The sequence below is a fragment of the Trachemys scripta genome, chromosome 1 (genome assembly GCF_013100865.1).
Source record: "Trachemys scripta elegans isolate TJP31775 chromosome 1, CAS_Tse_1.0, whole genome shotgun sequence".
In the NCBI taxonomy this organism is placed as follows: Eukaryota; Metazoa; Chordata; order Testudines; family Emydidae; genus Trachemys; species Trachemys scripta.
Window position 1 is genome coordinate 70228480 of NC_048298.1, and position 22451 is coordinate 70250930.

At 43.0% G+C, this 22451-nt stretch overlaps 1 protein-coding gene across 1 annotated transcript in view; it reads right to left on the minus strand.

The window, feature by feature from the left end:
• Positions 1-22451, minus strand: part of PAWR (pro-apoptotic WT1 regulator) — a 140274-nt gene that overhangs the window by 45830 nt on the left and 71993 nt on the right. The window contains exon 2 of the mRNA XM_034772053.1: positions 21686-21814. Coding sequence (XP_034627944.1) covers positions 21686-21814 — 129 coding nt within the window. The remainder of the gene's footprint in view (positions 1-21685; positions 21815-22451) is intronic.

Here is a 22451-nt window from a genome sequence, read left to right on the forward strand (position 1 = left end):
TCCAGTAATAAGAATGAGGAGTACTTGTGGCACCTTAGAGACCAACATATTTATTTGGGCATAAGCTTTCGTGGGCCCACGAAAGCTTATGTCCAAATAAATTTGTTAGTCTCTAAGGTGCCACAAGTACTCCTCATTCTTTTTGCTGATACAGACTAACGCGGCTACCACTCTGAAACCATATCCAGTAATGACACCCTCTGATTTTCTTGGATCCTTGTAAGCCAAACTGTCAAACTTGGTTCTGACATGAAAACAGCATTAACTAAAGTGTTCTCTAGTTTAGGGGTAGTGGACAGATGCCAGACATCCATGCTACTAGTATCAGCAGCTTTTGACATCAGTCATGCGATGCTACTTACTATATTAGAGGACCTGGGAGGAGTGGACTTGCCAGTTTAAAGGGGCTTCACTTGTTCCTTTCAAAATCTTTACAATTTATAATGCAAGATAATACCTCTACCTTCCCAGAGTTGTCTCAGCTGAGTAATGTCACAGCACTTTATCATCACCACTCCTGCTCAATATTTATATGAAACTGTAAGGGAAGATTGTGAGGAGCTGCAACAGCATTCAGCACTGTGTCTTTTTTTTACAGATGAACAAAAATTTCTTTCCTGTTCTCCCTAGTTATTTGAGAGAAAGAGACCTGGCTGCAAACCAGCAGTCTCATGTTCATTCCAGAGGAGACAAAGTGATGCTGGTCAGCAGAGGAATGCACACAGAAGAACTGGCAAAGCCATCTGCTCCTTCAATTGAGGGTATCTGCCTACCAAATAAAAAAAAAAATGGCTTGGAGTTTGACTTATTGTGCTTCCCATTGCTCGTGCCAATATTAAAGTTCCAGCTGGTACGGCATGGGCTAAAGAGGAAAGCAAGACAGGAAAACAACTTCATGAACCTGAGGGTGAAAGAAAAAGTAATAAATCAGGCTACTAATGCAGAGTTAGGAAGTATGACATTTAACACTTGCACGACCCTGTAAATAGATATTCATCTCAGCTGTGTCGATCTGTGAATGGGAAAACCACAAAAAAACTGAACAAAAATTTCTTAATGGAGACATCTTATTTGAATTTAGAGAAACGAAAGACAAGAAATCCAGACTTATTGCATCTCATTCTGTCTGCACTAAGCTGCACTAAGACCTAGAATTAAAGGACACAAAAGCCTTAAAGATGAAGTAAGAAGCTTCTACTGTGACATGCCCAGTTCTGGGAAGTTTAAATTGGTCCAGTGTTATTTTTATGTAGTTCTTAGGATTATATTTATACAAGAACTCGTAATCAATTATAAAAGACTTCATGGGTAAGTTTAATGTTTTGTTAGTGGCATTGAAATGCATTTGTGGAACAAAACTATCTGAATTTAAACCACTGATGTACTAAAAGTACATTTTATTGAACACAGATGATGAAAATATGTCACTTTAAAAAAAAAAGAAAATGAAAGTTTGTCTATCATCAGTAGTTTAATCTATTCCGACAAATGTTAAAATACTGAGTTCACATCAAACCTTCCAGCAGAGATTAAACTCTCTCAATGGTTACATATACAACTTGCTATAATTACATACAAGTTTTCTTCTGCCAAAATAGATCTGATTTCTCTTAAACTATAGGTCATATTTAAATATGAAAAGTATGTGTGACACCCAGTGCACAGACCTCTGACACTTGCTCTCACGGAGTATCTGATAGAGTAGGCTGTGATCCATTAATTATGCAGACTAATATTAGAGGGAGAGGGACACTTAGCCAGTGGATTTCACAGATATTTGCTGACGGGAGAGGAATGGTCAGACCCAAGAAATCTGGGTTCTGTTCCAGGCCCTAGGGGAAATATGTTTTAGTGGCCATAGACGCTTCTGTCCATTTCCCTACCAGCTTGACCCCTTCTATCCTAATCCTGTCTCTTCCCAGTGCTAGTTCCTTGTCCGAGTCTAACCTAGCCATTCTCATTGTCCACTCCTCAGGCTTCTCATCCCAGTCTCAGTCTCCTTGAAAAGCTACTTCCCATTAGCCCTCATCCCCATCATTTGATCATCATATTCCTTGCCCAACAAGATATCAAATTTCCCACCATCCCAGCTCCTCACCAGATCCATCTTCCCTCCACCACAACTCCTTTCCCCTGCCTCACTGGTTCCCAGTCTCAATCTCCTTGCCCAGCCAGATCTCATTTGCTCCCTTGTTTCTCATCTGATCCATCTCTTTTGCCCTCCTTTACCCATGTTCCTTGTGTCCACGGTCTCAGCTGCTCTTCCTCCGGCCATGGGCTCCCGCTCCAATCTGTGACCCACTTCGCTCCCCACGCTTCTTGTCCCAGGCTCTTTAGCTCAGCAAGTCTTAGCTCTCTCCCAGCACCCTGACTCCTTATCTGAGCTCAGTCCCCCACCCCGCATTTACTGGCTCCCAGTCTCCTTGCCCAGCCAGACCAGTGTTTCCCCTCCCAAACTTTCTGCCAGCCTCCAGTCCTAATCTCCTCTCCCAGCAGCCTGTCTCTTGTCCCTCTGCTTACAAATCAGGCAGCTTCGTCTTACATGCTGCTTGGGCCCAGCAGGTGTCATTATAAACAGGGGAGACAGGTTCCCTGCTGTCAGTTCAGGTGCCCCGACACAGCAGCAATTGCAGGAAAAGTCCTGCTCAGTCCCTTGCTGAGCAATTCTCAGTAACGACAGAATTTGGGGGAATTTAGCTAATAAAAATCAATTAAATCTAACGGAGTCTGTGCAAATTATCATTTTTCAAAGATTTAGAAACTGATCAAGTTTGGGAGGATTTTCAAAGAGATGAAAAAAGGCACATTCCTGACACAAAGGCTATTTCCCTGCCAAATTTAAGTCCCTGCTCAAAGACATCAGTGCACTAGAACTTTTGAAAGAAAAGAGATGCCAAATTAATTTTTTAACATGGGCAAAACAATGTATTTTTGTCCCTAGTCTTATTATTGAAAGTGACTGAACTATTTTGACAGAGATTTTCCAAAAATAATCCAGCCTAAATCAGACATCGGCATGTAGAATTAGAGCCCAAACCATTAAAGTTTGACAAAGATATAAGCAACTGATAAGAGGGTTTTATTAAGGTTGTCTGACACTTTCCTATAAGTGGGGATACCTGATCTATAAGTTAGTGGTCTGTCATGTTTCTAACGGATGCATCCACATCCCCACTACCACCACCAGTATATACGCAGAACAAGTATAGCCTGGGCAGTAGCATGCCATCATTCCCTCCACACCATGTTTCACCTGTGTCCTGGACATGAGGTGGTAGTTCAAGTCCATGCCCATTTAGTCCTTTGCTGAGACTGACAAACAGCATGCTGTGAGCCTTTATTCGTTTGGAGCAACACATCATCTCTCTCTGGTGAGTCAAAAGAAATCATTAAACTCCTTCCCCATGAGGAACAGTACATGCTTTACAGGATAGGGTGTTTCAGATAAATATTGCCATTCTGGTACTGCCAATCTGGAAGGAGATGCCAACTGGGGTGATGGAAGCAGAAATGATAGTGATATAGTGATGTGAATTCCTGGTCATTAGAAAGTTGACAGACTAGTAGTTTATTTCATGTAGAACACTGAAAGATCAGAAAATTTTCTGTCACTTCCATCCCGTGCTAAATTCAAACTGTGAAGATAGAACTGAAAATCCTTGTGCAACTCATCATCAATACCTTGAGCCACACAGGTCACCATCTAGTCATTTTGAGAGACAATTTGCATTACTCCCACAATTGATCTATGTCTAAATTCTACTTAAAAGTTCCAATGTACAAATTCACAGACTGACTACTTTTTGAAGAAGAATGATAGATCTTCCAAAAACAAAAGTAATTTCCTGTTCTTTCCAGTACTTCCTCCCTATTTAATAGGGTTTTTTGAAAATACTATCAGTCTTAAGATTATGTACAAATGTTATTGTAGGTCTATCTGTTAATATTCAAAATATACAGAATTTATAAAATACACACACCATGAAAGAGGAGGTTACTCACCTGTGCAGTAACTGACATTCTTCGAGATGACTGTCCCTGTGGGTGCTCCACTGTAGGTGTTGGTGCGCTCATGCGCCGCTATTTGGAGATTTTTACAGCAGTATGCGTATCAGCCGCACATGCACAGAGCCTGCCTCTCATACCAGTCTTGTTTTAATAGTGCGCATGCGCGGCCAAACTCCTCAGTTCTTTCTCTACAACGGAGGCTGCCCCAGCTCCGAAGTAGAGGAGAGGAGAGTGGGGAGTGGAGCACCCACGGGGACACTCATCTCAAAGAATGTCAGTTACTGCACAGGTGAGTAACCGCCTCTTCTTCTTTGAGAGGTGTCCCTGTGGGTGCTCCACTGTAGGTGACTGAAAAGCGGTATCAAGGAGATAGGGACTTCAGCTCTGGAAGGAATGCAGTAGATAGAACAACTCTGCCCACACGCATATCGGTGATAGGTCCCTGTGTAAGAGCATAATGTTTTGCAAACATATTTTCAGAAGCCCAAACGGCAGCTCGGGAAATGTCCTTAAGGGGGACGTTACATAGAAAGGCCACTGAGGCTGCCATGGATCTGGTGGAGTGAGTTCTGACAAAAGTAGGAGGAGTCACGTTCTGTAGTTGATAACAGAGAAATGCAACTCGAAATCAGGTTGGAAAGTCTGTGGTTAGAAATAGATGAGCCCTCAGAGCATTTTGCAATGGGGACGAATAGCTTGCCAGAACGCCTAAAGGTTTTAATCTTGTCCAAGTAGAAGGACAAAGCTCTGCGCACGTCCAAAGTGTGCATCGTAGATTCACAGGAATTCGCATGTGGTTTTGGAATTGAAATGGAAAGATGAGTGCACCTTTGGTAGAATTTTGGGGAGTAAGTGTAGGGTGACTTTGTCCTTAAAATATATGGTGTATGGTGGATCTGCCATGAGTGCTGCAATTTCTCCTGCGAGTCTCGCAGAGGTAATCGCTAATAGAAATGCAGTTTTCATAGAGAGATGTAGGAGGTAACATGTGGCTAACGGTTCAAATGGTTTTTAGGTTAGGCATGTTAAGACTAAGGGAAGGTCCCAAGGTGGATTAGGCGGTTTGATGTCTGGGTATAGGGTTTGGGGTCCCTTAAGGAATCGTTTAGTAATGGTGTGAGCGAAGATAGTCCTATCGTCGATGGCATCATGGAACATTGCAATTGCGGACAAGTGGACTTTGATGGAACTCAGGGAGAGTCCAGAGAGTTTAATCTCCAACAGATAGTCGAGGATTAGCTGGAGAGAAACAGAAAAAAGGAGCGGTTTCTGTGGCAGCCCACCAGTGTGTAAATCTTGTCCAGTTATAAAGGTAGATGGTGCACGTAGAATTTGTTGTGCCAAGAAGGAGTACATTTCGAACCTGTTCCGAGCAAGTTTGCTCGGCATGAGAGAACCATGAAGGAGCCAAACCTTGAGGTGTAACATGGTTAAGTTGGGGGTGGAGTAGTAGACTGTGTTGTTGGGACAAGAGATTTGGGCAGAGGGGTAGTGGGATGGGTGCGGAAAGCAACATCTTGGTAAGGAAAGGGTACCATGCCTGTCTGGGCCACGTGGGGGCTACCATTATGACCCTGGCTTGGTCTGTTCATATTTTTATCAATACTTTGCGTATGAGAGGTATTAGAGAAATGCATACATTAGGTTGGTGTTCTATGTGAACATGAACACATCCCCCGAAGAGTGTTTGTCTAGTCCTGCTCTGGAACAAAATCTTGGGCATTTCGTGTTTGCTGCAGTTGCAAAAAGGTCTGTGGTTGGGTATCCCCATGTGTGGAATATGTCTAGTACTATATCCTTGTTTAGTTCCCATTTGTGGTCTACAGGAAATGTTCTGCTGAGGTCGTCTGCGGTGGTATTGAGAGAGCCAGGTAAGTATGCAGCTGATATTCAGACATTGTGCCTGAGACACCAGTTCCATCGCTTCTGAACAAAGGGAGTGGAATTGTACCACCCCCCTTGCCTGTTTACATAGAACATGCAGGCAATATTGTGGGTCATTATCCTGACATGCTGGTTTTGTATGAAGGGGAGAAATTGGAGGCAGGCCTTTTGTATCGCTCAGAGTTCTAGACATTGATGTGAAGGGACGTCTCGGCAGAAGACTAAAGCCCCTGGGCAGTGTATTGGGGCATGTGTGCTCCCTATCCCGTAAAGGATGCATCCATAGTTATGATAACCAACGGGGTGTCCTGTAGAAAGGGGACCCCAGAGCAAAGGTTGTGAGGCACTGTCCACCAGTGGAAGGAGTCCTTGACTCTGGGAGGTATGTATAAAAGTTTGTTCAGACCATGGACATTCGGTCTGTAGACAGTGGTCATCCAGCTTTGGAAAATCTCATGAAGAGGCGACGGACTACGAAAGTGCAAGAGGCCACGTGGCCTAGGAGTTGTAGGCAATCTCATGCAGTCATCTGTGGACTGTTGCACAGCTTGGCAACTAAAAGGTTGATGGTGTTGAAAAGGTGGAGTGGGAGAGATGCTATTCTTTTGCATGAGTCGAAATGTGCTCCTATGAACTCCAGTTGTTGGGTGGGAGCGAGCGTAGATTTTCTTTGTTCATTTGCAGGCCAAGAACATGGAAACATTGGACTGTCTGTTATTTGGATTGAATGGCTTCTTGGAGGTTCCTGGCTTTGAAAAGGCAGTTGTTGAGGTAAGTAAAAATTAGGATTCCCTGCCTTATGAGATGAACTGTTACAACTGCGAGGAGTTTGGAAGAGACACAAGGTGCAGTTGACAGGCTGAAAGGTAGGACCCTGTACTGGTAGTGTTGTGAACCCAGAACGAAGTGAATAAAAGGTCTGTGGGCAGGATGTATGGTCACATGAATATAAGCGTCCTGCAGGTCGAGGGCTGAAAACCAATCTCCCTGCTCCAGTGCTGGTATTATGGTTGCAAGAGTCACCATTTTCAATTTTTTTTTAAATGAATTTGTTGAGGCATCTGAGGTCGAGAATGGGTCACCATCCCCTAGTATTCTTTTCTGTTAAAAAAGAGTAGAACCCTTTTCCTCTGTGTTGGTCAGGCACTGGCTCTACTGCTCCTAATTGGAGGAGGTGATGCACTTCTTGGTGGAGCGGTCCCTGAAAAGGGACTGGGGGCAGGGTGGATTAGAGAGGGAAGATAGGAAGGGAATGGGCACTGAAGTAGGGATGATGTTTTCTGTACCCTCGACCACATCTTCAAATTTGCTTATTAATGGGAGGGGTTGACATGGAGCCGATGAATTGGTACAGCGACATTGATATCTTGGTTGCTGACGCTGTTGTTCATATGGTCTATGAATTTGTTGAGTACACGTCGGGTAGTGTGGACATTGAAAAGGTTGGTATCTATATTGTCTCCTCCTATTTGCAGGGGTTTGGATACCAAGAGACCGTAATGTCACTCTCGAGTCCTTCATGGAGTGAAGCCCATCATTGGTGTTGCTGGCAAATAGTTTTTCGCCATCAAAAGGGAGATCTTCTATGGTATTCTGAACCTCGCGAGGAAAAGAAGATGATGAAAGCCATGAAGCTCGACGCATCATGACTGCGGTAGCAGTGGACCTTCCAGCTGCATTAGCAGCATCAAGAGCAGCCTGTAGTGCAGTTCGGGAGATGATTTGTCCCTCAGACACTATGCTTTAAACTGATGTCTTTCGCTCTCTGGAATGTCATCAATAAAGTCCATGAGTTTCTCATAGTTTTTGTGATCATATTTTGCCAGAACGGCCACATAATTAGATATCTGGAATTGTAATGTGGACGAAGCATATACTTTACGACCAAGCAGGTCCAGCCTTTTACTGCCTTTATCAGTTGGGGTAGACCTGGGAAACTGGGATTTGTTCTTTTGGTTAGCTGCCTCTACTACCAATGAGTTTGGCACTGGGTGAGTAAAAAGGAACTCAGACCCTTTGGAAGGAATAAAATATTTCTGGTCAGCTCGCTTACAGGTAGGTGTGCTAGTAGCCAGCGTCTGCCATGTTTTTGGCAGGATCCATAATGGCTGAATTTATAGGTAAGGCAACCTTGGATGTGGAGGAAGGTTGCAGGAGGTCAGTCGACTCATGTTGGTTTTCAGAAACTTCCTCCAGATTAATCCTCAACTCATTGGCGACTCTTTTGAAGAGGTCTTGAAATTTTGAGAAATCATCCGGGTGTTGGTCGGGGAGGCAGTATAGCTTCATCCTGTGTGGATACGGGCTCCACAAGGTTTGGGGAAGCATGTGTAGCATGTTCATTGAAGTGTGGAGTAACAGCTTGTTGTTGTGTCTCATTCGTAGCCATATGCACTGGTGGTGATGAGGTGGCATTGCTCCTATTTCTGGCATCTTGGCGATCATAGTGGAATCGCTTATATGGAGCCCATGGACCCCAGTATTGCCACTAACCAGGGAAGGGCATAGGGTGGTGCCATATCACAGATTTGTATACCAAGGAGGGAAGGTCTTTGATGAAAAAAGACCTAGATTTTCTGTGACCAGTGCTGATTTGGATTCGTGAAGGGAAGAACTGGTATAGTGAAAAGTTTCCCTGCACTATGGCTTCCTCATCACTAGAAAAGTGAGATTCAGCAGGAGACAGCTGTCTGGACCACATGCAAATGTCCGGAGAAAAATAGGTGTCAAGTAGAGGTGACTGTAGGTTAGATGACATCTGTAGCTCTGGTGAATGAATGAACTGCAGTGCCAGAGAGCCTGAGAGAGATGAACCCTCCGTTAGGAGCACCTGCGACGCTGGAGGGTTGTTCGGCATGGACGTTCTCTGCACCGTAGTACTCAATGCATGCGCGGAGGTTAGTGGAGCTGTGGAGGTAAGCACAGCCCGTGTCTGTTCGGGCAAGGTCATTTGTGCTGGTACCGTGTCCATTGCAGTGCCGAACTGTGCAGTGAGAGAGGCAGGCAACTGGAAGACTGAAGCCTTGGCACTGGGAGTTTGCGCTGTCGCCGCAGCCACAGGCCGGATTAGCGCGATGCTGTAGGAACCCAGCACATCAAAGGTGCTGAGCCGGGGGAAGGTCTGCATAGAAGAAACAGACCTGCTCAATGACCTTTTTGCTTGCAATGTTTCCCTTCTGAGTGAGGGAGGCAGGTGTTTTCTATTTTTGTCCTTTTTGGAGGTGGGAAGGCTGCGGTTCACTGAGGAGCCCACACCTGGGTCAGAAGCAGGTTCGAGTGACTTCAGCATAAGAATAATTTTCAGTCTGATTTCTCTGTCTTTACGTGCTCTGGATTTTAATTTGGAACAATGGGCACATTTTTGAGGAATGTGGGATTCCCCCAGGCATTTTATACACTGGGAGTGACCATCCAAGATAGGGATGGTGTCCCTGCACGTAGCATATTAGCGTCAGCTGGAGGCTGAGAGGAACAAGCGGGAACGGATTTTTATTTATTTATTTTTAAAGGGATGAACTTATCTAGTAACTAGAGTGCTAAACTAAGGGGAAAAGGATGCACAATGGATAAGAGAAAAAAGTTTTAATGAGTCTGCTGTAGGTCCGACTCCGGCCGGGGACGGAAGAGAAGGAACTGAGGAGTTCGGCCGCGCATGCGCACTATTAAGACAAGACTGGTATGTGAAGCAGGCTACGCGGAAGCGCGGCCGATACAGCTACTGCTGTAAAAAAAAAACTATGCACAACGGCGGAGGGGCACACAGAGATCTACAGTGGAGCACCCACAGGGACACCTCTCGAAGAAGAATCTCAAAATCTGAATTTGTTCTTGACCTTCTTTTGCCATTAATACTTCCTTTAGCAAAAGTATCCTTAAAGCAAATACCGTAGTGAAAGGATGTTAAGTCCTGACATAGGGTTTTTTTATTTGTTTTGTTTTTAAGTTACTCTGGGGTGCTGCAGAGAGTTTTGCTGTAATAAATACCATGACTATTCTGTGTGAAAGCCTCAAAACTCAAAGTTTCTCTTCAGGCTCACTTATGAATTGCTTCACCTTCTCTTCCCTGTGGAAAGCTAGGCATCTCTATTTAAGACATCCATTTTCTATGCACATTCTATTTGCTCACTGTGTTTGGGTACAAATCCCGAATCACTTGCATATTATATTTTGCACAGCATATGTCTCTCCTTATGACTGGGGTTCTTAGAGAAGTCTCTGATCATGAGATACAATTGTTTTGATTATATTTAGACAGACTATGTGGTACTAATACACTTTTTTTGATAGGCAGAAATGAAAACTTGCATTAGGAAAATATCCTTATAAGGTATTAATGCCTTTTGGTGTTTACCAACTGTTTCTTTTTTACAACCGTGTCATACAGCTTACTTAGCAGCGTATTCTTTGGCAACAGAACTCTCATAATGCTCTGACATCAGGCAGGTAATACATAACAGTTTTTTCATACAATTAGAGTGATGTGACATCATCTGATTAAAATAGGACCATATAGATCATTGTTGCAACCACTGTTCTATATTTGCAACAAATGTTGAACAAAATATGGCATGTAAGAGGTCTATAAAAAGGTGCGATTTGCTGGTTATGATTATGCCATCTGTGGGGCAGAAGCAGGCTTGGAGTGAGGCGAGCACAGGGAGGCAGAGAATCTGCAGCTGTGTGTGCTGAGCAGCCAGCAAGCTACTGCTGGGTTTAAGAACTGGCCTGCTAGCTTCCTCAGCTAGTCAGACAGCGCAGTCCATCAGGCAGCCTAGCTGACTTGTTAGGCTATCAGAGACTGAGCAGGCACAGCTGTAGGGCCTTACTCCTGACATCTCCAAATAGTTAAGAGGATTCCTTTCAGAGTATTTATTTTCAACATTAAATGGAATGACTTGTGAGCAGGATGACCAGATAATGGCTATGCGGAATGTTGTGTTGATTCTAGAAGTTGAAGTGATACTCTGACAGCAGGTATCAACCTCAGATGCACCAATGTAATCATATACACGACAGTGCTGAGTACACGGACAGAAAAAAGTTGAAAGTCTTCACTCTGCAGGCTAAGATCTCCAAGGGAACTCTGTATTGGGACCAAGCTTTGGCTATTCTGATGAAGTACACACATCTCTGAAGCTATGGAAACAGGATAGCAAGCTATCCTGTATGTCCTTCCATGCCTTGGCCTCAAGGATGATAACTGGTGTGGACGCTATGGAGGCTGCAGTCAGTGGCAGTTTATCTTTAGCTTCAAGCTATCTTTACCATGAGTAAATTGGAAGGTGTCTCAAGAGTTCAGAGGGCTCCTTTCTGTGCAGAGCTATGTACTTTGGGGGAGATTAAGAATATACTTCAAGTCTATTCCAAGGCAGTATAGTGAGTGACTCAATGTTTCACCATAGCACCAGGGTATCACACACATCTGGATGCTGAGAAGGCAGGAAACTTTGGAGCTTAGCACTTCAAACTTATACTGATGTAAAAAGCACTGACACCATCAACCAAAAGGTAGGATGTTTAACCACCTCTATTGAGGCTTCTGCCTTTGAAGCTTACCAAGTGAATTAATGCATGAGACATTCAAAGTGTGTGCAATTGCAGACGAATTTTATAGAGGATAACTATAATAGGATTTTAAAGAGGATAACTATAATAGAGACATTGGAAAAAGGGTCTGATGAACAGGGGATAATTTTCTTGGAGATTCCATCATTGTCGCAGCAACAGCCGAGATCCATGCAGGAACCCCCAGGAAGCCCCTCCACGTTCAGAAGTGGAAATGAACGGATAATTGAGGCACTAGATTATTGCTACTGTTTCTAATTACAGGTGTGCCTAAGGACCCCATACTATACATCGTACAAACACTTATTGAAAAGACAATAAGCACGACTGCAATAAAAGGAAAGTGAGCCATGTCTCCTCATGGAGCCTCTAGCTTTAGAGCTTTTAAGATATGGAAGACTCCCTCCCCTCCCCCTGGTTTGTGCTAGAAGCACAACACAAGAGCAGGGATATATTAGAGCCCCTTTTAGAGATCTGTTTCTTAATCTTTTGAATACCATGAATGCCCTAAACTCTCACCCCTTCCCTCCCCTTCCCCTCATTTAGCAATATGGGAAGGGCAAAATGGCTGAGACTCCCTGACAACAGATATGACCTCCTGTGTGTCACAATGCCCAGGAAGAGAATTCATGTCATGTTTTGCCCCTGGAGAGAAGCATTCAGAATAAGCCAAAGCTGAACTGAGAGATATTCAGCAAGGGCAGAAAACCACATTCAGCACAGAAAATCTTTGCATCTACTCTGAGCTCGAACAAGAGATTCAAAACTTTGCCACACAAGGGTCAATAAACTTCTATGTGGAAAAGTAGTTTCCAATGTTGACAGCCCATTTCTTTGCATAAAATAGCGAAGAGGCATGTGTTAGTGGGCTTACGTTTAATAAATTTCACAAATTTTACAGTCTCATTAAGTATCTTTTGCAGTTCCATTGTCATCTCTACTGATGAAGCTGTTAAATAGAATGGATGGCCCCTTTGCTTTCCCTATCGTAGCCTGGGCATCATCTGGGCAGACACCTGTTCAATGACGCAAACCCAACCAAGCTACAAGAGAGATAGCTGTTGGAAAGATTAAAAGATAGCCTGCTCCTTCCCCCTTTCAGTGGACAGCAAAATTCATGTATGGATTCTTCCAACTAGATTGCACAAAATGTTAGAAGTTGAGCAGAAGAATCCACATCTTAGTTTCATCATGTTGCATTGAGAAGTACTGGCCCTCCTGAACATCTGCAGATATGGTCAGGAATACACAGGCTGACTGTGTTACCGGAGGGGAATTGTTTCAATTTGACTCTCAGTAGCAGATTCCAACATAAGTTAATGACATCTAAGACAGATGCAATCTACGGTTCCTCGGTTTTGAGGATTGGCAGCTTTTGCTATTTGCATGTTTGATGGGCATTTCTGTTTTCAGCATGGTCATTTAACAAAACGATATTCTGATTTTGTAAACCCATTAGCTTTCACTTGGAAGAATTCAGTGGATTTCTTTTGTAAAGACTGATGCCTAGTCTCCAACTGGCTCAGTGCTTCCTCCTTTTAATGGCCATAGGCACACCTTTGGAAGCTTCTGGAAAAACTGCAGTTCGAAGTACTGAAGCAGAATCTGGTGTACATTTCAGTCCAAGACTGCAAGAAAAGAAAGTCAGGCTGCAAGTGTCCTGCTGTATCTTGGTGCCCCGTCTCTCTGTACCCACCTGTTTCACCTTATATTTGATTGCAAGATCTTTGAAACAGAAGTCTTGTACAAATAAATACTCAAACTTTAAGGCCAGAAAGAAACCCAAGATCATTTAGTCTAGCCTCCTGTACATCGCAGACCATTAAATTTCAACAGTTACCCCTGTATTTAGCTCAATAACTTGTGTCTGACTAAAGCAGGTTTTCCAGAAAGGCATTCAGTCTTGAATTTAAGATACCAAGAGCTGCAGAATCCACCATTTTCCTTGGTAGTTTGTTCCAGTAATTAATAAACAAACATCACTATTAAAAGTGTGCCTTATTTCCAACTTGAAGTTGTCTGGCTATGACTTCAGCCATTATGATTTTTCCGCTAGATTAAAGAGCACTTTAAATTTCCAGTATTTTCTTCCCATGAATGTACTTATACACCACAATCAACTCACTTCTCAATCTTCTTTTTTATAAATTAAAACAGACAGAGCTCCAAGTCTTTCATTGTAACGCATTTTTCCAGCTCTCAAATTAGCTTAATGGTGCTTTTCTGGCCCATCTCCAAATTTTCAACATTTTTTAAGATGTTACCACCACGCCCAACTGCAGTATTCCAGTATCAGCCTCACCAATATTGTATGCAGAGATAATGATTATCACCTCTATATTCCTACTGATTACTCCCCTGTCTACACATCCATGGATCACATTAGCCCTTTCAGTCACAGTGTCACACTGGAAGTTCATGTTCAGTTGTTTGTTCACTATGACCCCTAAAATCTTTTTCAGAATCACTGTTTTCCAGGATACAGTCCCACATTCTGTAAGTGGGGGCTTCATTTCTTGTTCCTAGATGTATGAAAGTTTGCATTTGGCAGTATTAAAAACTCATTTTGATCAAATGGGCAGGTCCATATTACCAAACGATGCAGATTGCTTTGTATGGCTTATTATTAAATCAGTCTGCCAATTTGTGTCATCTGCAAATGTATTCAGCAATGATTTTATATTTGCTTCCAAATCATTAATAAGATACTGAATAGCATTGGGATCAGTACTAATCCTTGAAGAATCCCACTGGGAATACCCCCATTTGATGACTCCCTATCAACAACTACTTTCTGGAAGTCTGCGGGTTAGCCAGTTCTTAATGCACTTAACGTGTGTTTCACTGATATTGTATAGGGCTTTTTTCTTTTAAAGCAATCTGAATGTAGTACAGTGCTGCTTCTTCACCTTACCCCCATCAGTCTGGGTCAGTGGCTCTTGTTCTTCACCTCCAACCATTCTTGTCAAGTGTTTTTTCCAAGCTGACACCAGCCTTCCTCAGGTCTTCCTTCAGCATCTTGAACCACCTTTTTCTAGGACTTCCTCGTGGTCGCTGAAGTGTGATTATTACTCTCTTGTATCCTTGACCAATATATCCCACATCTTGTCATCTCACATCAATCTCAGCTAATACTTTCTCAGCTTTTCTGTGATAGAGGCTACCTGTTGCATGGCTCATATTATTTCACTGTGTAAACTACCAACTCTAGCCTGACCCAGTATGCACCCGGCATTCTCATTTTGGCAGTGTGAAGTAGTAATTCTCTCTTCCTCATTGGCCAACATTCAGACCCATATGTCATGCCTGGCCTTACAGTATTCTTATAGGCTTTGCTTGGTAGTCCACTTGGCATATTCTTATCACAGAGAATTCCCATTAACTCCCTCGAATTACATCAAGCACTCTCCATGAGGCTCCTAACATCTGCATTCATATTCCCATCATGGCTCAACACTGAACCAACAAATTTAAATTGTTGCATACACTAACCTTATACCATCTACTTTAATTGGCTTCTCGTTGTCCCTCTCTCAAGAAAGCATCATATGTACAGTAACTCCTTGCATAACATTGTAGTTATATTCCTGAAAAATGGGACTTTAAGCGAAACAATGTTAAGCGAATCCAAGTTCCCTATAAGAATTAATGTAAATGGTGGCAGGGGGGGGAAGGGGGAGTTAGGTTCCAGGGAAATTTTTTTCACCACACAAAAGACTACACACACACACACCATAAGTTTTAAACAAACAATTTAATACTGTGCACAGCAATGATGATTGTGAAGCTTGGTTGAGGTGGTGAAATCAGAGGGTGGATTATTTCCCAGGGAATGTCTTAGTGCTGAATGATGAACTAGCACTCAGCTGAGCCCTCAAGGGTTAACACACTGTTAATGTAGCCTCACACCCTACAAGGCAGCACAAATGGAGGAAGGGGAGACAGCATGGCAAACAGAGAGAGAGAGAGAGAGAGAGAGATGCACATTGCCCCTTTGAATATGCTGACCCCACTCTAAGTACATTCACTTTTTAAGTAGGCCAGCAAGTTGAGACAGCAGCTGCTGCTAGCAAGCTCCCTCTGTCCTGAGCCCTGTCGTGTCCATTCCCCCTCCCCCGCCCGCTCTATGGAGATGGGTTAAGCGGGGGGGCAGAAGCAGGGGGGAAGACACCCTGATATTAGCACCCCTCCCCCCGCACAGCAAGCATAAGGCTCCCGGGAGCAGCTCCAAGGCAGAGGGCAGGAGCAGCACATGGCAGTGAGGGGAGGGACAGCTGAACTGCTGACAGTTGATAGCCTACTGGGCGCCTGCCACACAGGGAACTTAGGGGACCTGCCAGTCCGCCCTGGTTCCAAACCCTCACCAGCCAGTTGAAATGAGCTGCTCTTTCTGCAAGCAGTGGACAAAGCAGGCGGCTGCCAAACGACGTTATAAGGGAGCACTGCGCAACTTTAAATGAGCATGTTCTCCAATTGATCAGCAACATAACAAAACAATGTTAACCGGGACGACTTTAAGTGAGGAATTACTTTTCAGATGATTTGTAAGCCATTTTCTTCTAATACAGCCCTTCCATAGTACTAGGTCCATTTCCAGTTTGTATTTATCTTCGTGGCATAATTGACAATAATGTCATTGACAAAAAAAGCATGCTTCAGAGTCTCCCCTCTAATTTCCTGCATAAAGGTGTCCATTACAAATCACAAACAGTAATGGGTTTAATGCTGATCCTTAATGTAGGCCTACCTTCACAGTGAATAATTCATGTTGTACCATACCAACTACACTCAGCTCCCTACAAAAATCTAGGACTATTACATCTATGCAGTTATCTTTATCAACCAAACCTGTAATTTCCTTAAAAAATGAAATCGGGTTTGTTTGACAAGACCTATTTTCCATAAAACTGTGACCAACTGGGCAAGAGACTAGGACAAAGCACCTGGGAGAACAGAAAGGGACAAGGAGATTGTATCCCTGTCTCATTCAGTGCACAAGATGGACCTGCTCTGGGGATGAATAAGGATTATGTAGTGAAACAGACAGGTCAGTAGAACCCTTGCTTCATTTGTTGCAGAAGTTGGAAGGTGTGCAGTGAAAGGCAAGGGATTGAAGGGAGCGAAAGGAGTTCATGGGTAAGCAGGGCCAGCTCTGGCTTTTTTGCCGCCCCAAGCAAAAAATGCCCGGCTGGCCGGAGCAGCGGGGGGGAGGGGAGGTGAACAAACCTGCCCCCGGCTGGAGCGGCGAAAGGGGGGGGAACACGACAAACTGGGCGGGCGGGGCAGGGGAGGGGGGGGGGGGGGCGGGAAACAAACGGGCCCCGGGCCGGAGGGGGGGGGGGAGAGAACAAACCGGCCCACCACAGCGGCAAAAGGGGTGGGTGGGAGAACAAACCGGCCGGCCGGAGCAGCAAAGGAGGGGGAAAGGCTCGGCGCCGCTCCAGTCGGGGAAGGACGTGGGCTGCCCTGCCGGGCTTGCTACAGGGCGTTCCCCTCCTCCGCCCCCTACAGGGCGGCGGGAGCAGTAAACCAAAAAGAAAAAACCTGCAGGGGCAGCCAAAGCGGTGAAGCGCAAAAAAAAAAAAAAAAAAAGATTAGACGGAATGCCACCCTTTGGAATCTGCCGCCCCAAGCATGAGCTTGCTCGGCTGGTGCCCGGAGCCGGCTCTGTGGGTAAGGCAGTTGAATGATACCCTGGAGAACTGAATTCTATCCCTGCATCTGCCACAGAGAGCTCCTAGGTGATGCTAGGCAAGCCATTTAAACTAAACTTTTCAAAGGTGGTCACTAACTGCGTTCTCATTTTCTGGGTGCCTGAATTGAGACACTGGGGTCTAATTTGTAAAAGTGCTCACAATGCACAAATACAACTGAAATCTGTGGGTGCCATACTTTGAAGTGCAATGCCCCTGCTTGTTAGTATTTACTTCTGGAATATTCAGAAGTGAATACTCCCTAGTTAGTTAGTAAAATAGGGACTTTATCATACTTTATTTCTGGAGAAACATCTCACGTGCTTTGAGCATATATAATGCCATATAATTTTATGTAATTGGAAAAATTAGGCCCTAGGCATCTCACACTAGACATTTTTATCATCATTTTAGAGATGAATCCAAGATCAGACTTATAATAGAAAATAAGTCTCAATCTTAACTGAGGAGGAGCTGCCACAGATGATTCATTACAGTATTGTATTTTAATAATGATATTAAAAGGTTTACAGTTTGTAGATTCTTACTCAGTTTTTTACTAGCAAAAGTGAGAGGTTACAATTTTTGAGAAGTCGTCTGCTTCAGAGACAAAATGTGCTATTTATTATGTATTTTGATGTGCTGAATTCAAATATGACAATTAAAACAACTGATTGGCTACTGTTTCTAAGATATTTAAGTTTTTACATTTTAGGTCTATGTATATTGTGTAGATAGTAGAGTTTTAATCATAAATTGTAAACCTAGGTCTTTTCATGTGTTTATGGTTGCTTTACATGATAATATTTCACCTGTCCTGTTCATGTAACACTTTTGCTGATTTTTAAAGGGTTATATAAATAAAATTTATTATGAAACAAAAGGCAAAAAGCTATTATGTACATAGTTTAGTCCTATTCAGTGTCTACTCGGCGCTTCTTGGCTTGTTTCTTGTATTTATTAAATGGAGCATCTCTTGTCACTGTCCAGCAATAGTCTGCAAGCATTGACGGGCTCCATTTGCCCTGATAGCGTTTCTCCATTGTTGCAATGTCCTGGTGAAATCGCTTGCCGCTCACTGCTCCGCAGTTCAGTGGAAAAAAATCTAGATGAGAGTGCAAAAAATGTATCTTTAGTGACATGTTGCAACCAAGGCTTTTGTATGCCTTGAGGAGGTTTTCCACCAACAACCTGTAGTTGTCTGCCTTGTTGTTTCCGAGAAAATTTATTGCCACTAACTGGAAGGCTTTCCATGCCGTCTTTTCCTTGCCACGCAGTGCATGGTCAAATGCATCATCTCGAAGAAGTTCACGAATCTGAGGACCAACAAAGACACCTTCCTTTATCTTAGCTTCACTTAACCTTGGAAATTTTCCACGGAGGTACTTGAAAGCTGCTTGTGTTTTGTCAATGGCCTTGACAAAGTTCTTCATCAGACCTAGCTTGATGTGTAAGGGTGGTAACAAAATCTTCCTTGATTGAACAAGTGGCGGATGCTGAACACTTTTCCTCCCAGGCTCCAATGACTGTCGGAGTGGCCTATCTTTCTTGATGTAGTGGGAATCTCTTGCACGACTATCCCATTCGCAGAGAAAACAGCAGTACTTTGTGTATCCAGTCTGCAGACCAAGCAAGAGAGCAACAACCTTCAAATCGCTACAAAGCTGCCACTGATGTTGGTCACAGTTTAGGCACTTCAAAAGTTGTTTCATGTTGTCATAGGTTTCCTTCATATGGACTGCATGACCAACTGGAATTGATGGCAAAACATTGCCATTATGCAGTAAAACAGCTTTAAGACTCGTCTTCGATGAATCAATGAACAGTCTCCACTCATCTGGATCGTGAACGATGTTGAGGGCTGCCATCACACCATCGATCTTGTTGCAGGCTACAAGATCACCTTCCATGAAGAAGAATGGGACAAGATCCTTTTGACGGTCACGGAACATGGAAACCCTAACATCACCTGCCAGGAGATTCCACTGCTGTAGTCTGGAGCCCAACAGCTCTGCCTTACTCTTGGGTAGTTCCAAATCCCTGACAAGGTCATTCAGTTCGCCTTGTGTTATGAGGTGTGGTTCAGAGGAGGAGGATGGGAGAAAATGTGGGTCCTGTGACATTGATGGTTCAGGACCAGACGTTTCATCCTCTTCCTCGTCTGACTCAAGTGAGAATGATTCTGGTGCATCAAGAACCGGCAGTCCTTCTCCGTGGGGTACTGGGCGTATAGTTGATGGAATGTTTGGATAATGCACAGTCCACGTTTTCTTCTTTGACACACCTTTCCCAACTGGAGGCACCATGAAGAAGTAACAATTGCTGGTATGATCTGTTGGCTCTCTCCAAATCATTGGCACTGCAAAACGCATAGATTTCCTTTTCCTGTTCAACCACTGGCGAAGATGTGTTGCACAAGTGTTGCAGCATATGTGTGGGGCCCACCTCTTGTCCTGATCTCCAATTTTGCAGCCAAAATAAAGGTGATAGGCTTTTTTAACCATAGTGCTTATACTGCGCTTTTGTGATGCAAAACTCACTTCACCAGAAACATAGCAGAACTTATCTGCTCTGTTCACACAAGTACGAGGCATCTCTGCTAACTTTGGCTAAACAGAAATGTGTCCCTTTGCAAAATCAAACACTGACAAATAAGAGAGCATGACACTGTATGAGTTCTAGAGCTGATATAGGGCAATTTGTTCAGCAGAGTGATGTAAGCTTCGTTATGATTGCATCATCCATGACTTCTAGGAATAACATGATGCAATTCATATCATGTATGACGGGGGGAGGGATAGCTCAGTGGTTTGAGCATTGGCCTGCTAAACCCAGGGTTGTGAGTTCAATCCCTGAGGGGGCCATTTAGAATCTGGGGCAGAAATCAGTACTTGGTCCTGCTAGTGAAGGCAGGGTCTGGACTCGATGACCTTTCAAGGTCCCTTCCAGTTCTAGGAGATAGGATATCTCCATTAACTTAATACCAGCTTCAGATTGCATCATTCATTGTTTTGCCTAAAAAGCAAGTACTGTCCAAACCCGGTCATAGATTTATTCATAGAGCCAGTCAAAGATGTATTTTAGTCATTTCTGGTTTAAATGGAGATCCTTTCCCTTTATAACTCACTTATCCTCCGCCATTCCCAAGTCAAGGGTCATATATACTGATCCAATAGCATATCTTGAAAACTAGAGCCAATCAACAATTTTAAGCATCATTTTCGTTCTCAGTGACCCAGAATTAGTAAAGTTTGACTACATTTATTTCAGAAGCATTTTGGCTGTAGAGCAGTGTTATCTGTTGACTTCCTGAAAATGAAAATGGTATCTTTATTTATGAACATAGACATCCTTTGCCATATAACTAAGTTTAGTCAGTCTAACGATTAAAAACAAAAAGATAGCAGATATACACATTCAATAATGTTTAAAAAAAACAACACACTTTGCTTATTTGTTTAATGGAAATTTTCCTGGGACAACGCAATGAACAATAAAGTTCTTAAAAATACACTACACTAATTGTTTAAAATGGTTTCCTGTTCTCGAAAATTTGTTCACAGAAATCATTCAATTTAATTATAGTTTAGAAAGGTCAATAAACAAATCACATATGTCATGATAGATCCCAGTATGTGAAGTTTAAACATAAATAAATCAGTAGCTTGTAGCCCATAGAACTAGCCTGCTTGCTTATATATAGGGCCCTACCAAATTCACAGCCATGAAAAACATGTCACGGACTGTGAAATCTGGTCTCCCACCATGAAATCTGGTCTTTTGTGAGCTTTTACCCTATCTATACACACACACACACACACACACACACACACAGATTTCACGGGGGAGACCAGCATTTCTCAGATTGGGGGTTGTGACCCAAAAGAAAGTTGCGGGGTGGGGGGTGTCACAAGGTTATTTGGGGGGGGGGGTCATGCTATTACCACCCTTACTTCTGCGCAGCCTTCAGCCGGAAAGCAGTGGCTGTTGGCCGGGAGCCCAGCTCTGAAGGCAGCACCCCGCCAGCAGCAGCACAGAAGTAAGGGTAGCAGTACTGCAACTCCCTCTACAATAACCTTGCAAAACCCCTCGCGCGCCCCCCCCCCCCCAATTCCTTTTTGGGTCAGGACCTCTACAATTACAACACCATGAAATTTCAGATTTAAACAGCTGAAATAATGAAATTCATGATTTTTAAAATCCTATTGCTGTGGAATTGACTAAAATGGACTGTGAATTTGGTAGGGCCCTACTTATATATCCTCTCTTATAAAAGAAAATCAGGCAACAATGTAACAAGACAAATAGAATTAATGAGGATTTTAAATATGATAAAAATGAATGATGACTAAATCAATGTGCATTTTAAGTAATACAATGGACTACCTATTTTGATAACTTGTTTCCACTTACAAAATAGTTTACTGCCTTGGTTGGAGTTGAAACAGAAGTCAGAAACATGAGATTAACCAAATTTCAGTCTGGAATTAGCAACTGAATTAAATTTTAACTGGAACAAAATTTTAAGTTCTCACCTGTATTAGGTATGAGCCACCTGGGTCTACACTGGCAGATTCATTCTGCATTGTATTCTGCTGTGTAATAGCATCTTCCCTCTTTCGCTCCTTCTGTCCTGTTTCATCATCGTCATATTCATCTAGACTCTAAAAACAAAATATTCAGCTGAAAAAAAGCTATTTTACATTTTGGATTTGTATGCAAACAAAAACTGAAGCAGTCTATGAAGTTTATACATCAGTATTAATACTTTCAAAGATTAGTTCAAGATTTATGTATTTTGTTTAAATTAACATGGCATTTTGATTCTATATTGGTCATGCTAAAATAGTTTAAATATAGGGATCAAGTTTGGGAAACTAATATTGGTTTTTTTTAAAAATAGTTAAGAAAAAGTCAGTTCCCAAAAAAACTCCCAGTTGGCATGAGCAACATTTGTAGTCCTGTATAAGCCCAACAAAGAAAATAAGAGAGGAAATGTAGAGTTAAAGTAGAAAAACCAGACTGACACTTCCACACCCACCACTGGACCTTCTTTTTGGCACAGCAGCATTTGCTAAGATTGGAACGTCAATCTGAATTTTTTGCCTTAATTTTAAGTTTCCATGCTTTTGTCATCTCACTTGCACTCTTAACATTAAACAAATCTAGTGGTCTGATTTTGTTTTCAGTAGTTTATGTAGCTTGAAAGCTTGTCTTTTTCACCCATAGAAGTTGGTTCAATAAAAGATATTACCTCACCCATATTGTCTAACTAGTACTAATGAGTAAGGCTGCGTGACT